The sequence below is a fragment of the Cygnus olor genome, chromosome 12, assembly GCF_009769625.2.
Source record: "Cygnus olor isolate bCygOlo1 chromosome 12, bCygOlo1.pri.v2, whole genome shotgun sequence".
NCBI lineage: Eukaryota > Metazoa > Chordata > Aves > Anseriformes > Anatidae > Cygnus > Cygnus olor.
Genome location: NC_049180.1, coordinates 11,233,722 through 11,251,112, shown reverse-complemented (window position 1 = coordinate 11,251,112; position 17,391 = coordinate 11,233,722). Strand labels below are relative to the sequence as shown.

General features: G+C 47.1%; 2 protein-coding genes across 2 annotated transcripts; one reads left to right on the top strand and one right to left on the bottom strand.

Moving 5' to 3' along the window:
• Positions 1-671: 671 nt before the first annotated feature.
• CIAPIN1 (cytokine induced apoptosis inhibitor 1) lies at positions 672-7,085 on the top strand. The gene is made up of 8 exons (XM_040570835.1): positions 672-843; positions 1,158-1,310; positions 3,271-3,347; positions 3,738-3,906; positions 4,139-4,212; positions 4,543-4,658; positions 5,182-5,251; positions 5,863-7,085. The coding sequence occupies exons 1-8, from the start codon at positions 687-689 to the stop codon at positions 5,971-5,973; spliced, it is 927 nt and encodes a 308-aa protein (XP_040426769.1). The 5' UTR covers positions 672-686; the 3' UTR covers positions 5,974-7,085.
• Positions 7,086-14,904: 7,819 nt separating this feature from the next.
• LOC121076490 (olfactory receptor 14A16-like) lies at positions 14,905-15,898 on the bottom strand. Its single transcript, XM_040570827.1, has one exon. The coding sequence runs from the start codon at positions 15,896-15,898 to the stop codon at positions 14,942-14,944; it is 957 nt and encodes a 318-aa protein (XP_040426761.1). The 3' UTR covers positions 14,905-14,941.
• Positions 15,899-17,391: the final 1,493 nt, after the last annotated feature.

Sequence of the window (17,391 nt, the reverse complement as noted above, 5' to 3'; positions counted from 1 at the left end):
AGGTGACAACATGATTGACTCCTGCCATGACACTTTTATGATGCAGATTTTCTTTGGCCTCTCTCAAAAATACAGTATTTTTAAAGTATTATTACAGAGACAGGTTTCTCAAAACTCGCTAAATACACATTCAGTTCCCCTCTTCCCTGCTGTGTAATTGTTCTCCCAGTGCCTGCAATGGTAAGAGTTGAAAGAACTTCAATCTGGAGTGCTGGGAATGCCAAAAGTTACTTTTTTTTTTTTTTTTCTTCACATATAGTGGAGGCCAACTCTACTAGGTCATGTCGTGAGTAGGAGACAGTTCTAACTGTCACAAAGTTGTCACTAGTCTTGTGTTCCAGAAATCCTGTATACATTTATATTCAAATCCAAAGGAAAGCATGTAATTATTTTTATTTTTTTAAGCATGGCTTGCAATCTCCCTGCGAAACAAGCCTCTAAACTGGAAAAAAAAACAGAATTATGCCCTTAAATGTAGATACTTATTAATGTCATATGAATGCTTTATTTGTGGGAGCTACGTGCTGCCTGTCTCCAGAAAAATTCCCATTTATTACAAGAAGTCAGTGCTCAATGACCCAGTCATATTCTGTGAAGGTTTTGGTGCATTTGGCAGTTACCCTTCCTGTCTTCCCCTGCCCTGTACTTCTGTTTGCTGTTGCCAGGCTGTTGCTGTTGCTGCAGAAATGGGGGAGTATGGGGTTGCACCTGGGCAGCGTGTGGCCATCATCTGGGACAGTTCCTCGCCGGCTGCAGCACTGAAGGATTTGGTGGATAAAATTCAGGCACTGGTGGGAGCTGATAATCGTGTCTCTGTGGAAAACATTAACCAACTGTCTCAATGTAAGAATGATCCTAATTTTTCACTGCTTCTTTTAAAGGGAGAGGGTGCTTTATCTTACGAGCTCACGTGTTCCCTGGTTTGTAAGTCAGCATTCAGAACAGCAATAGCACCCACTGTTAATGCTCTCCACCGGCAATGCAGCAAAGACAGTGATATATATACCCTGGTCATGCTTCCTATGACTGGTGTCTTTAACCGGTTATTGCTGTTATACACAGGCATGAGAGTTGAAGAGGAATGTAAATTGATTATTAAGCAAAGATTTGTGCGTGTGTGCATGTAAAATTGTACCATCTTACGTCTTTCTTTGCAGCGGCACACAGGGAGTCCAGTTTTGATGTAATTCTATCTGGCATGGTACCAGGCAGTACTGTGCAGCACACCACAGAGGTGTTGGCAGAAATAGCTCGGATACTTAAGCCTGGGGGACGTGTACTTCTGAAAGAACCGGTGGTTACAGAATCAGGTGAGAGAATCTGCATCAGCCTTGCTTTCGTGGCAACAGAGAAATTCCTGAGAATTACTCTGTAATGAAAGGCATCAGGAACACTGGCTCCCATTTAGAGATTTTCATTCTCCTGACACACTAACCTGAATAGCATTTTTTTTAATCATAGAATCATAGAATATCCCGAGTTGGAAGGGACCCATAAGGATCATCAAGTCCAACTCCTGGCACCGCACAGGTCTGCCCAAAAGTTTAGACCATGTGACTAAGTGCACAGTCCAACCGCTTCTTAAATTCAGACAGGCTTGGTGCAGTGACTGCTTCAGTGGGGAGCCTGTTCCAGTGTGCAACCACCTTCTCAGTGAAGAGCCTCTTCCTGATGTCCAGCCTAAACTTCCCCTGCCTCAGCTTAACACCATTCCCACGGGTCCTGTCACTGGTGATAACAGAGAATAGGTCATCTGCCTCTCCACTCCCTCTCGCGAGGAAGTTGTAGACTGCGATGAGGTCCCCCCTCAGCCTCCTCTTCTCCAGGCTGAACAGGCCCAGTGACCTCAGCCGCTCCTCATACGTCTTCCCCTCTAGGCCCTTCACCATCTTTGTCGCCCTCCTCTGGACACTCTCCAACAGTTTCACGTCCTTTTTGTACTGTGGTGCCCAGAACTGCACACAGTACTCAAGGTGAGGCCACACCAGCGCAGAGTAGGGCGGGACAATCACTTCCCTCGACCGACTAGCAGTCATGTGTTAGTAATCATGTGTTTAAGCTGATAGCCATCAGGGGTTTCTGCAGGCATTCTCCTTCTATCAAAAGTGCAGGACAGGCATGTTCCTGAACTACACTGAAAACCTCAGTGGACTCTGGTTTTCTCCTAGAGGTTGTAGTGTTAATAGATTGTCACAGGTGCCATGTTTCTGAGCCTCCAAATTGATTTTTAAAACAGGTGACAAATGCTGAGAGAGGCTGCCCCAGAAGTCAGTTGAGAAGAGGTAGAAGTGTTTGGACTAAGTTCTAAAAGTGAAGCCAGAGCACCCAGCACAGCAGGCTGGTGGAACACAGAAGGAGGTGGACACAAGATTATTCTTTGTCTTAATGCCTGACCTGCATTCAAACCTTGCTGGCATCAAGTTGGTTTAGGAAGAAATGAGGAAATAACATGCCATCTGATAAGAACAGAAGCATGTGTGCTGATGATGTTTCTACTGGCACAATCTGCAGCACTGAAAATAGTGGTATAATTGGCAACAGCAGCTCTTCCAGTTTAGGAAGATTTGCCATTGTTTTGAAGCTGGCAGTGGCGCTGCAGTGCAAGAGGTACAATACCAGGATGGGAGACGTTCCTGGGACAGAATGAAGAATGTGCACAGTCTGGAGTAGATGGGTTTTTTTGGTTTCCAAAGTCACATCTGGCAGGCTGGAACTTGGTGGACTTGGAATAAAGTGCAAGTGATAGTATGGAGACAAGGTGGCTGAACTCAGCACAATCCTGTGGCCAAGGGAAGAAGCCTGTAATGAGTCTTTGATGAAACAGTGACTGTAGTAACTTATGCCTATTGGAACAAGGCTCTTGAATGTTATGTTTCTGAATTTAATGCTCATTTAGGAATCCGTGTTTTGAAAATTCATGAGTTGTTTACTGCAATATATGAAAATGTTTTGGGGGATCTTTTTTTTTTCTTTCATTCCTTTTAAAATTGGTGTTGATTGTGTTGAAGGAGGTTTTGGCATATGTAGAACAAATCTGGAGCTAGAACCAACTTTGTGATCCCAGGCCATTATTCTAATGAACAAGCTGCTCGCTCTTTCTGGTTTGTTCCTGCTGTCACTGGAGAGGGCCCATTTTAAAGCAAAGGTTTGGCTTGAGTACCTCCTTGTAAAGCTGTCTTGCTTTTCCAGGTTTCAAGCACCATATCTGTTTCTTAGTGACCTCTATTCTTGTTCTTCCCTCCTGCTATTTCCTTCTTTTGTGTCTTCCAGGAAACAACAACAGAATCAAGACGACAGCCAAACTCTTTGCAGCTCTGACTCTCTCTGGGATAGTGGAAGTGAAGGAGGTATGTATGTACTTACTCTTCCAGAACTCCCTCATGCTGTTACCTTGAAATATTAGACGAGGACTTGATGGGTAGCAAGATGTTTCGCTACTCTGGTTTACTGTAAATGTGCATGGACATTGCCTGCCCCAAACTTTTGTTACTGCAAAGGTAGTGTTATTCTTTAGGGTTGAAAATAGAAGAGAAACTGTCTTTTGTCATGACTGATTGCTTGTGTCATGCTGATCAACTCTTTCTGCTGCACTGCAACTAGGACTGACTCACCCTCTGCTCTGAAGGATAAGCAGCTGGAGCCAGACACAACTGATTATCTGTGTTCACAGGGATAATGTACAGGGCACTGAAATAAGGTGGCTCTGTGTGAAGTTAACCTAAGATCTTGCGTTGCAGCTGCAAAAGGAACCTTTGACCCCAGAGGAGGCCCAGTCGGTCCAAGGACATTTGGATTACCAAGGCAATGACCTTCTCATTGTTCGGATAGAAGGCAGGAAACCCAACTTCGAAGTGGGATCCTCAAGTCAGCTCAAACTATCCTTTGCCAAGAAACCTGGTCCTTCAGGTAATGTGTGGTGCTTGCTGAATGTGTGGATCACCTGCCTCTCAGGTGACCAATATCCCTTGGAGCAGGGAGACTGCTCTGTGGTAGGGAGTGTTACATAAAAATCTGCAGAGTGGGGGCTTTCCAAAGTTTTTGAATTCTCTATTTGTTGGAAATATGGGGCAAAATATTGCCCAAAATTTGTTGGGCAATGGCTGGATTAGCTACTATTTCTTACTTGTTTTGGCTCCAGGAAAACCCTCTGTGGATCCAGCCACTGCTAAGCTGTGGACACTCTCTGCCAATGATATGAATGATGAAGAGATGGTATCCATTTTTATTTGTGAGACTTCGCTGTCATTCCTTCTCTCTTCTATTCTTTCCTACTGTAACTAGTTTCAGTCATGTCTCATGGGAAGCTTTACAACGTAAGAGGTAGAAAAGAATCTCTAGGGTAAAATTTCTCAGCTGCTGTATGAGGTGTTGGGTGCCCAGAGGTGTGGTGAGGGTGGAGAGGAGACAAGGTTAAGAGGGAATGGCTGCAGCACTTTATTGCTAGTGCTACAAACAGTGGCATTTCTGTGAACACAGCACAGCAATGTCATTCCCTACTAACACGTCCATTTGCTGTGTGTTATCTTCCATGGTATACTCCAGGATCTTCTGGACTCTGATGAACTGTTAGATTCAGAGGATTTGAAAAAGCCGGATCCAGCTTCCCTCAGAGCTCCATCCTGCAAAGAAATGGGCAAAAAGAAAGCCTGCAAGAACTGGTCAGTGCTGGGATTAGCATATCAGTGAACCTCTTAACTGTAATATTGAAACTTTAATGTTGCATGTTTTTAAAAAGATTGTGGGGACTTCAAAGCATAATTCAGTTGGTTCATGTCCTTTCTTATCTTAGCTATTTGAGTGTGAATCCAAACAGAGTGAGAATTGGTTAGCTACACCAAAACTGCTACAAACTACCACACTGATATATGATCAACACTCTTCTTGGAGGTAGCTGCACAGTTTGCACAGCCTTCACTAAAATCCTGGTTCCTCAGATTCCAAGGAGAAATAGTTCATGTAGCAAATGTTTTAGTCATTTCCCACTCAGTTCAACTGGACAAGTGTGCTTCAACTCTTGTTTTGCAAACTGTTGTATTGGAGAACAAGGTATGTGAGAGTCCCAGAGCCATCTGTGTCATGTGACAAAGCGAGGGCTGTTGTGTGTGAACAGGTCTGGAACAAGTATTGGTGACTCACAACCTGTAAGCAGAAAGATGCAAGTGATTTCTTTATTTTCTGCAGCACATGTGGCCTGGCTGAAGAGCTAGAACAGGAGAAGAAGAGCTCACAGCCCAAATCTGCCTGTGGAAATGTAAATAGTCATTTTTGTTTCTATGTTGTGGTTTGCAAGATGCAGTATGTGTCTAAGAACAGTTTTCTCTGGTGGCTGCTCCCTAAGCTCGCTTACTGCTTTCAAATACTGCCTGTGTGGGTGCTGCAGAGCATCTGTTTTTACTCATCTTGATTCTTAAAACAGCCTGCTCTCTTGTGCCTGCATGCTATATAGCAATGCATGCTGTCTGCTACAGTGCAAGTGCCACCCTTGTAGGTGTCAGAATGAACAGTGAACCTTTACTGCACTTGCTAACCAGTGATCTCCTCAGGGAAGATCACCTTATGGGAGTATAGGGGAACCTTGTGGTGGTTAGGGAGCTGCCCAAGCCCAGCATGCAGCAGTGGCTGGGCAGTGCGGCCCTCCTGTGGGGCTGGGATGGAAGCTTGCTTCTTCCATGTGAGTGCCCTGCACCAGCTCCGCTAACTGTGCTAAACAGGCATGTGTCCAGAGGAGGTGGAAGGGAAGTGGTTTCTGTGCTGGCGTATGCTGTGGAGCAGGTCATTTCTCTAGATGGGTAAACCGTATCACAGGAAGAGGTAACTGAAAGTAGCCGTGATTACAGAAAGTGTTTTTCGGTCTCTTGGCAGTGCTACCTGGGGGATGCATTCCGCTGTGCCAGCTGCCCTTACCTGGGCATGCCTGCGTTCAAGCCTGGAGAGAAGATTCTGCTGAAAGAGAACCACCTGCATGATGCCTAACACAGACATCTCTGGATGTCCTGAAAAGGACTCCTCTGCTTTTCCGTCTGTCTGAGATGCAGTCTGAGACTTCTTGCAGTCCTCATCCTCTCAAATTCATGCTCTCCAGCTGATACTCCTTGTGGGAAGGGACACTGTGGGCACTGACATTGCTGTGAGCTCATCACATGCAATCAACCTTGGGCTGTGTGATAATCTTTGGTAGCGAGTGGTCTTATATGTGTTAGACTTGTTAATGGTACACCTTGTTTTAGCTGCCTTGACTCGATACTGAGACGCTGGCCGTCATAGCATGTCCCACCAGCAGAGGGAACTGGAATCAAGTGTCAGGTTGACCTTGTGTGCAGTGGCAGGAGCCTCACCAGTACTTCCCCTAGGCCACATTGTACTCCTTCTTGGCCTTATTTTACCTAGTGAATCAGCAGCTCTTGCTCAGCTCTCAGGGTGACACTTGGGCTCCTGACTTGAAATTTGAACCTGTGGTTCTTTACCAGGTGAAGGTGACTCAGCAGCTGCCGTTGCAAGTCAGGAGCAGTGAATACACTTTGCAGTGTACTGTTCCTTGGTAAAGTCTGGCAGGCATGATGAATTTTCAAGTCTTTTGGGATGACATCCCCCTCCATTATGTTTTCATCAAAATGACAAAGACATTCCCATTGAGAAAACTCTTGCTCTTAAGGCAAGGAGCAAATTAAATGAGATCTGTCTTGTCCTCACACACCTTTGACCAACATGAACACAAGGGCGATCTGACCAAGACTGTCACCTCTCTTGGTGGTTATCTAGTGACTCACCTGCAGTGTCCAATAAATAAGAAAATAGCAATAACTTAATTTCTGGATGATATTGACTATTCTTTATTTATTTGCATAATTACTGCTAGCGAAGCATCCACACAGGTGTGGGATGAGGGAGCTCTTGGTGTTTTGTGCCAGGCTTGCTTCTCACCCAGGGAAAGAGAGGAGGAAAACCCAAGATGCTCTACAGGATGTGACTTCTTGTCATTGTGCTTCCTGAGTTAAACAATAAAGTCATGTAAGGAGCTAGGATGAAAGGCTGTTCTGTTCTTAAAACAAATGTGACCAATAGTAAAACACTTGTTTTAAAATGGGTATTATTGGTGTTTTAAACATATCTCTCCTTTTACTTGGTCTCTGCTCACTCGTCTGTGCTTGGGGCTGTTTGTGATTTCCAGAAATGTTTAAATGTTGGCTTGCAGAGTACATTTTGGAGTTCTACAAAGATTGTTCTACTGAAAGCATGACTCAATGGCATGGTAACCATTAGGAAGAACAGAATCAAGATGTCTAGATTCACTTTTTTATTCAAAGTAGATTTCAGAAAGAGCCTTTCTCCTGGTTCAGTAAGCAGAAGGCTTGCAGGGAGAGAAATGAGTGAGTCCCTGAGGTGTGCAAAGTCTGTGTGGATCAAGGGGCAGGAACTGCTGTGTTATCTGTGTCACGCTCTCTACCTGGGAGCCAGCAGAGACTTGAGGGATTGGTGGGGTGACCTCCAAGAGCTTGTAATAGAGGGTTGGTGGTATCGGCTGCCCTCTGGTGAGAGCATGGCTTTCCCAGATCCTTTCCTCACCCTCCTGAGTCCCTGGCTCAGTCTACAGCAAGAACAACTCTCAAGGAGACATGTCCAGCAAACCTGTTAGTGCTCCAGTCTTGTAATTTAAAGAAATACGTAAAAGCCTCTACACACCTCTGACCTTTAGGTTTTTTTATTGCCTTTTTTTTCAGCCTCACTGGCAGTAGATCAGATATTATTGTGGTCAAGAAAAATACAACTGTACCTGGCAAAGCAGGTGTCACCTTCTCACAGGCAAAATTGTTGTAAGAAAGGAGGTGTTTATCTTTTATTTTTTATCTTTTTTTTTAATATATATATTTTTTTCAATGCTACATCTCTTGGAGCAGCTGGAGTAGAGCACACCTTCCAGAGACTGAAGAGCTGGTCACTGGGGTAAATGAGCTGGATGTTTCAATACAAAAGGTCCCAGATAAAGGCAGACCTTATACTTAGTTCTGCTTTCCAAGGGAGGAGGTGGCAGTGCCTTTTGTTTTACAATGATTCACTCGACTGGAATTTAAACAAGCTGGAAACACTTTCAGATACTGCTGTGTTCAGTTAATGATGTTTAAGGCTGTATAATCTTGTTCTCCACTTCAAAGTGTTGCTTGCCCTGGGGATGGACTTTAGCAGTGGGACTGGGTGGGAAGATGCTGCCATCAAGCTGGTTTTGAGGATTATTTATCCTTTTAGGCCCTGTCCCATGTCTGTTGCAGGCTCCAGCCACTGTCTGCCTTTGCATCCCAGCCCTTGTGTGTGGTGACTCGCCATGTCTGGGAGGGTGACACTTGTCCCTGGGGGTGAGCAAGCTGAGGCTGTGCTCCACTTCCCTTGCAGCTGGGATGGTTGTGGGAGCTCAGAAGCAGAAAGCGAGGGGGAACAGTGCCATCCCCAGGACCTGGACACTTGCCCAGTGGGGCAGATCCTGCCCCTAGCTGCTTGATGTCCTCTTAGTGTTGTCTGATAAAACATTCAGATTCATCACCTGGTATGCAATAAATCAAATAAACAGACTAAGTTGAGATATTGTTTATTTCAGAATTGCACAAGTCTGGATACCAGGTGGTTTTCCACAATGCTGGCCCACCTCACGACTTTCCTTGTTGATTTTTATACAACGCTACAGTCATTATCATGTTAGTACTTCCCACTAAATTCTAAATGACAATACTAAACTGGGAGGAGCTGTTGACTCTGTTGGGGGTGGAAAGGCCTTGCAGAGAGATCTGGACAAATTGCAGAGCTGGACAATCACCAGCCCTATGCAGTTTAACAAGAGCAAGTGCCAGGTCCTGTACCTGGGAAGGGGCAACCATGGCTATATGTACAGACTGGGCGACGAGACACTGGAGAGCAGCCCCACAGAGAGGGATCTGGGGGTTGTGGTTGACAGCAAGCTGAACATGAGCCAGCAGTGTGCCCTGGCAGCCACGAGGGCCAACTGTATCCTGGGGTGCATCAAGCACAGCATCGCTAGTCAGTCGAGGGAAGGGATTGTCCCTCTGGTGCGGCCTCACCTCGAGCACTGCGTGCAGTTCTGGGCACCACACTACAAAACAGATGTGAAACTATTGGCGGGTGTCTGGAGAAGGGTTACAAAGATGGCCTTTTCAGTCCGTATGAGCTAATGTATGGATGACCGTACCAAATGCCAGGATAAACATCAGTGCAAGGGGAAAATGATGCAAGAAATCACCTGATTGCTCTTGGGAGAGCCTTGCAGGGATTGAATAAATACGTAGTTTTGAATAAATCTTTAGGTCTTGAATCCCCAGTGCACCCATTCCATGCTGGAGATTGAGTATGCATCAAATCCTGGACTTCTGAACCGCTACAAGAAAAGTGGAAGGGACCATTTCAAGTTTTACTAACTATGCACACAGCAGTAAGTGATGGCAACATGTTAGATGGAACCATGGTCTCTGCTTTGACTGGTAGTTAAGAGAATAACTTGAAGTTAAAACAAACTATTTAACCAAACAACTATTGGTACTGATTTATGTTATTAGGATTATTGAGGCAAGAACAATATGATATTACAATTATTCGGGTCTTTTTGGGAGTGAGTATAATGGGTAAATCGATTGAATCAGCAAACCTGTGGGATCAAAATACACATTTTGAACTAATAGAGGGAATCATGAGAATAGCTAACCAAGCCGATTGGTGGGTTTGTGCACATTTCCCTGAGCATGCCCAAAAGGAAATACCTTTGATTGGTGTCCTGATTCCCACAAGTGTGAGTTTAGGAAATTTGTGTGGGGGAGACCCCCTTTAACGTATCTATTGAAGTAGACACTCAAGAATGGGAAATAGTGAATTTAGACTCTCAGAAATGTTATTGGACATGTTTTCAAAGATGTAACGCTCTTAAAGGAACTGATAAGTTAGACTGCAAATGGGAAAATATTTGTGATATTCTGGCCATATTCTCCCCGCAGCGCCCTGGTCAGCTCCTTCGACAGGCTGAGTGCTGAGCCTGGCAGGCGTCAGAGGCCCTGCCCCGGTGCACAGCCCCTGGGCCACAGCAGGGACCCTGCTCTGCACCACAGCCCTGGCCACCCCTGCCTGCACCCCAGCTTCACAGTCTGCAGCCCACCCAGAGCGAAGGAACCACTGTGCCCTGTCCCCCTGGATATGGGGCAGGGGAGCCCTGCTCTGCAGCACCTTCTCCTCCATGCTGCACAAGCCATGAGACATCCTGGCAGGTCCTGTCCATTCAGAGGTGTACCAGCTGAAGGACACCCTTCTAGGAACCTCACCTGCATCGTCTTGCAGCAAGAAACTTACCATGCCAAGAGCTGTGAAGATTTGTTCTGCACTGAGCTCTCCTCTGCCCTCACACTCATTCTGCTGCCATTAATTCCTTTCTGTTTTGGTGACTGCAGTCAGAGCCCACAGTCCTGTTGTGCTGTGCAGAGGGGTTGCTCCTGGGCAGAGCTGTCTGTCTGCAGCACTTTCCCGCTTGTCAGGAGCTCCCTCCAGCCCAGGAGCCTGACCCAGCTCAGCAGCAGAGGCCCAACCCAAGGTATTCCTTGGTTTGTCCCATTGGGCTCCATGAAGATGTCCTTGGGGCTATGGCTCACAGCTCCTGAGAGATCTGTCCTCTTCTGCAGAGGTAATGTGGATTTAAGGTATAGCTGAAGAATGGCTTTTGCTTTTTATTGAACTGCATGTTCCTTTGTTTTGGTCTGTTGGCAATCAAGAAGCATCCTTCTCTGTCTGCAGGCTGGTCCTTCTCCAATAAAATCAGGCTAATATGCTAACAGTCTTAAAGAAGTAGTTATATAATTTAGTGGAGAAAGCCCAGATTTTAGCAAAGCTGATCAAGTCCTGGGTGACTGGTGAGAGACATGGTGGGCTTGGCGGGTAGGGACGAAGACCACCCATACAGTGTCTGACAGAAAGGGTTCTGATTTCCCTGCATATTCAGACTCTACTGGGAGACACTCACGATCATTATCAGTTACTGATACCACTTCATCTCTAAACAGAAAAATAAAGGAGTGTGGGAAGAAAAAAAATCCTTTCTTATTGGTATTTAGTATTGAAATCTTCTGCCTTACACTACAGCCCTGAAATCCTCTCATTAGTTGCATAGGTATTAAATACTTGATGAGGATATTAGGCAGAGTCTTGGCTTCTTAGAGAGTTTTTGCGCGATAAGGAGCCCTCTGGTGCCCAGTTGTTGAAATGCAAGTGCTGGAAGATGGAACAAGGCTCGAAAGAAGGAAGTCAGACGCAGACCTCCCACGTTCTGCAAACCTTCTTACTTTCCTTTCAGAAAGCATTAGTGGGCCCCGTGAGGGCCGTCATTGAAGAGACCGTGGAGGGAACGATCGGACAAGGCGCCCATCCCTGGGGAATGGTGAGGTAGGAGGTCAGAGGCATTGGTTACAGGCGGAAAACCAAATGTGGAAGTGGCTCTGATGGCAAGTAAAAGCCCTTTATGTTGTTCACCAAGCAGAACAGCCAAGCCCTGGCCCTCATCCCCTGGCAAGGGGGATCCTTTCCTTCAAGGGATACTCAAGGTCTGCTGCTGGGGGCAGTGGGATATGGTGTGCAATTCTGAGTGGAGGACAGCAGCAGGCTACTTCCAGGGCTCTTTGTTGGGAGAGAAGGCAATAGTCCTCTAGGCTGTAAGAAGCCAGTGCTCCTCTCATGGGCCTCAGTGGAAGGAGACAACAGTCACAGAAGAGAGTACAAGGACCACAGCTCTGTTGGGGGCTGGCCAGGCACCAGGAGGGCCCCTGGCTGTTTCCAGCACTGGCTGTTCAACACTCTCCTATGCCTGTGCCTGCTTCTCTGAAGACTTTAACCACCCTCTGCTTCCAACCTCACTCTGACCCTGGGATCTCCCAAGCTGCCAGATTGCTGGCTCCTGTGTAGGCTCCTCTCCACAGGCTACAGCTCCGGCCTGGAGCCTGCTCCTGCAGGGACTCTTCATAGGCCACAGCTTCCTTCAGGCCAGATCCGCCTGCTCCACTGCAGGCACCTCCACAGGCTGCAGCGTGGAGATCTGCTCCACTGTGGTACACCATGGGCTGTGGGAGGACAACCTGCTCCACCACAGGCCTCTCCACAGGCTCTGCAGGCTTTCCTATGCTGTCCCACACGTCTGAAGCCTGCAGATACCCACCTCTCCTCCCCAAATTGCTCTCAACCTAGTTTTGCCATAATATTTCTGAAGTTATGTCATCAATAAAGAAGTAGCAGTTACTGATCCTAAAAGAACGCTGGTGTCCGTGTGGTCATTACGCCACATTTCTCCACTCTCACCCACCTGTTCCAAGAAACACAAAGCCATGGGCTGATCACAGACACCCTTTAGGTAACCTCTGTCATCACAGCACTATTCTTTGAGTGACATTTCCTCCTCAAGCCCAGTCCCCACCTTCCAAGCTGCACGTTGTGGCAGTCTTTCCCTTCATGCTGTTTCCCATTAGCCAGGAAAGCTCCATCATCTTGAAAACCACCCTTCCAGTAGGCATCCTGTCCCATCAGCCCTCCTGTGGCCTTTCAGCAGACCAGTCCGAAGTAAGCTCCCCATGGTCTTCCAAGATATGTGCTTCTTGCTGGCTTTTCAGCTTCTTGTGTAAGCCATGTGCCTCCTGCTGCGCAGCTATGTACTCAGGTGGAAGGGACATGATGACCCATATCCAGGCCCTCTTCCTGTATGGGGCCTACCAGGTACGTAGGGGATCTCACAGTCAGTGTGCCAGGCAGGTGACATCTGCTGCCTATCGAGGATACTGATAGATCTGAGCATGAACACACAGATCCTCACCATGAGTCAAAGACTGACCGACCTGCTTCTCCATAAAAAGTGACTTCATAGTCCCTTTCCATACCACGTTCCTGCTGCTGGCCTATCAAGGCCAGAGACAGAAATGGCCTCATGGTTACCTTTACAGCCATGTGCCTCCTGCTGGTCCGTGACCCTGAGACACAGCTGACCTCATCATGGCATTCCCTGCCATCTCCTCCTTGTGGCCTATGAATTGATCAGGTGCATGTCACCTCACCTTCCTCCTCCAAAGCCATGCAACTACTCCATGCCCCAAAGGGCCAAACAGCTTCAGTTAGGGTAGGAGTGGGGTTGAAGGTGAGGGGGGCTGTGTGTGGTTTGAAGGGCTTCAGGGATTATGTGTTCAGGTTAGGGATTAGGGATTAGAGGTTGCCTTCCCGGGTTAAGGGTTTGGCAAGGGCTTAGAGGAAGTGTTTGGTGTTTGGCTCAAGGGACATGGTCAAGATTTGGGATAAGGGTAAGTTTTGTGGGTCAGAGTTCTGTTTAGGGCTGTGGTGAGGGCTGGGGTTAAGGCTGGAAATTCGATGATTGGGATTAATGCTAACAATTAAGGTGACCTATAGAATAAACATAATGTGTTAGGGCTCTGTTTTTTTTTCTTTGAGTTAAGGTTGGAGAAGTTAACAATAAGGGGAGTGGATTCCGGTCAGAAGAAGGGGTAGCATGTAGGGGATCAGTTAGTCTATTAGTTAGTGGTAAGAAGTAGAATAAGGGCTTAACATGAATGTTTTCACAGTCAGTGTGGCAGCAATACAGGACACTTTTGCACTATTTGGTTTGCGATCATTTGCATTTTTGGTCCAATTGGAAAGTGCTTCAGGCTATCTACCATGGCATCAGCACCAAAGTGTGTTCCTTCACATAAATCTTTCATTAGCTGTTCTGTTATAGTTTCTGTTATTAGTATCCTTGTTTTCTCCAGTTTAAGACTACACTGCTTTGGTCCTCTCAATAATAGAGAGGCTTAAGTGACTACCCTGGAGAGTGTCCAAAATTTTCAGGGTTGACGCTTGCAGGCAGATGACACCACGCTGAGTGGTGCAGTTGACATGACAGGAGGAAGGGATGGTGTCCAGAGGGACCTCAAGAGGCTTGATGGGGCATTAAGCAACCTGATCTAGTGAAAGATGTCCCTGTGCATGGCAGGGGAGTTGGACTAGGCAGTCTTTAGAGGTCCCTTCCAACCCAATCCCTCCTATGATTCCATGACTTTATGCTTCTATGATTCTCTACCTTCACTTTCTCTGCTTTCACCATGCTCGCTCACCAAGACAGAACAGAAATCGGGGCCATGGGGCTCCTCAGCCAGCTCCCACATATCTCAGGTCTACCTGTGCCTACTGTGGGCACAATCTCCCCATTGTGGGGAATTGCAGAGTCCTCATTCCCTGCAGATACCTCAACTTAGCACATTATCTTTGGGTGAGTCCACTCTGGGTGATTTTTCACTTTGCGGGGCTCCAGCCATTGGCCTACCCATGGAAAAACAGTCCCTGGAGATCCCCCAGCCTCTCTAGGCTGCTCCACACTTTACTCCTTAAAGAAATCATCTGCATGTCACATGTGCCCAGGGAATGAAGCTCAGTGACCATTCACAATCTGCACTATCATGGGACACCTATGGATAACTTCTCAATCCATCCCTGGGCCTCCAGTGGCTACCAACATCAATATGATCTTTTGTCTTCCAAATCCAACTATAAACAAACCTAGGGTGGGTGTTCACCCATTTGGGTGAAATAGCTTGAGCTTGTTAATACCATCATTGGAAGAAGAGCCCAGACTTCAGGTACTGCACTGGAGAGATCCCATTTAATTACAGACACGATAGGAGAGCAGCGGCTCTGACACAGTATTAGACACACTTTTATAGAGGCTTCAGGTGAGACAGAGAAAGTTGATTCCTCAGGAGAAGTTAGATGAATCCAAACATAAACATAGGAACATAATACCACAGATTACTGCAAAATAATATCAACAGCAGTACTGATAATAAAAATCCAAATGAAAGGAAGAAAAAAAGAAAGAAACAAAGAACAAAATGAACACAAAGTACAGTCCAGACATAGGATAACCTGAGAATCATTAGCATAGAGTGATGGGAAATTTATCACAACTGAGAAACATCCACGAAATCACTTTCTGTATAGCATCCTTGAGCTCCTTGTTCCTCATGCTGTAGATGAGGGGGTTCACTGCCGGCAGTAGCACTGAGTACAGAACTGTTGTCACCAGGTCCAGGGATGGGGAAGAGATGGAGGGGGGCTTCACGTAGGCAAACATGGCAGTGCTGAGACACAGAGAGACCACAGCCAGGTGAGGGAGGCATGTGGAAAAGGCTTTGTGCCTTCCCTGCTCAGAGGGGATCCTCAGCACAGCCCTGAAGATCTGCATGTAGGACAGAAAGATGAAAACAAAACAAACAAAAGCTAAACAGACACTAACCATGAGAAGCACAACTTCCCTCATGTAGAAGTGTGAGCAGGAGAGCTTAAGGATCTGGGGAATTTTACAGAAGAATTGGTCCACAGCATTACCTTTGCAGAGAGGCAGTGAAAATGTATTGGCTGTGTGCAGGACAGCATTGAGAAAGCCACTGCCCCAGGCAGCTGCTGCCATACTGGCACAAGCTCTGTTGCCCAGGAGGGTCTTGTAGTGTAGGGGCTTGCAGATGGCAACGTAGCGGTCATAGGCCATGACAGTGAGAAGACACAATTCTGCTACAATCAAAAAGAGAAAGAGAAAGACCTGGGCAGCACATCCTTCATAGGAGATGGCCCTGGTGTCCCAGAGGGAGTTGGCCATGGATCTGGGCATAGTAACAGAGATGGAGCCCATGTCAAGGAGGGCGAGGTTGAGAAGGAAGAAGTACATGGGGGTGTGGAGGCGGTGGTCACAGGCTACAGCTGTGATGACGAGCCCATTGCCAAGGAGAGCAGCCAGGTAGATGCCCAGGAAGAGCCTAAAGTGCAGGAGCTGCAGCTCTCGTGTGTCTGCAAATGCCAGGAGGAGGAACTCAGTGATGGAGCTGCCATTGGACATTTGTTGCCTCTGGATGTGGGGATCTGTCCAGAGAGGAAAAGGCAGTGAGAGGTTAGGAGACTAATCGGTTTCTAAACTAATTCCATTTCTTATCAAAATCCCCCAAACTGCCTTTAACCTTCCAGGAAGAACTTTTTCAGGTGCCTTACATGACCTCTGTTTGATAGTATCTGAGGGTGTTACTGGGAGCAGGGCAGTTTAATGGGGACTGTTTAGCAGCAACCGTTAAATAAAAGCAGAGGATGATCTCAGCATAAATCCACTTACCATATCAAAGAGCTTTTCAGCATTGTCACTCCTGATTCAACCAAATTCTGAACAGGGCTGTAGGGATTGTATGTTTTGTTCCTGTGGCTGCACCAAACATTGGGAAGCGTTTTTAAGGCAGAAATCCTGGGCATCTCTACTGCACTGCAAATGAAACCACGTAGGTCTTGTGAGGTGCAGGTACTGTTCCTGAGTCCAGAGTGAGGAGAGCTGGTTTATACATCAGTCCTGGCCTCAGCTGCCCACTCCTGGCGCCTCTCTGAGCTGGGCAAAGATCACACTCAGATATTTCCCTGCAAAGAACCTGGACACTGCTGAGATCAGAGGAAGCCAGGTTCCAAGTTCAGATCTCCAAATCCCTCACCTGTCTCATCGCACTTGAGGAGGGCTTCACTCAGCTCTTCCTCCCAAGCAGGGCTCATTTCCACCCAAAGAGCTCATTGCAGCTGCCCAGTGTCACTTCCATGGCCTTAGCACCAAGGTGTCTTCTCCATGGATCTCCTGGAGAGCACAGAGATGCTATGGGAGAACTGTGCCTTTGTGGAGGGCAGCCTGCAGCCTAGGAGGACCCCCCAGGGAAAGACTCCAATGTCTTGATGATGGTGTCCTGAACAGCAGCATACACACACACACACATACACACGTGCAGTGCCCAGAGCCTTCAGGCTTGATGGGGACAAAGGAGGCAGGGAGAGGAGGGGAAACATAAAGAAATGCTTCTGGTGGCAGCTCTTTCTCACTGCCTGCCCATGTCTCTGCTGCCTGAAGCTGTCCCTGCCAGGAGCTGTTTCTCTGTCCCCACGTCTCCTCCTGTCCTCACAGACGTGTTCACAGATCCCATCCCGCACGCCCTGTGCTCAGCTTTGCCCTGCAGACACCTTCTGAGGACAGGGCACTGTCTATGGGCATCACAGCATTTGCAGATCCTAATGACCGTATGAGGGGACCATAAAGGTGAGCGTGCAGTGTGTAGGCTGAGAGGTGTGAGGGGACACTCTGAAGTTCATCACTGACATATTGATCTGCAACTGCAATTCTCTAGGAGTCTCAGTCTCCTGTACAATCCTGACAATCTGTTCTCATGTAACCTGTCTCCCCTCCACAGCAGGAATCTGAAAGCCCAAGCTCCAGGAAGTGTCTGCCCCTTCAGGTAGTCCATGCCTTGCCCTTCCTCTTGAAAATCACAGAATCACAGAATCACAGAACTGTAGGGGTTGGAAGGGACC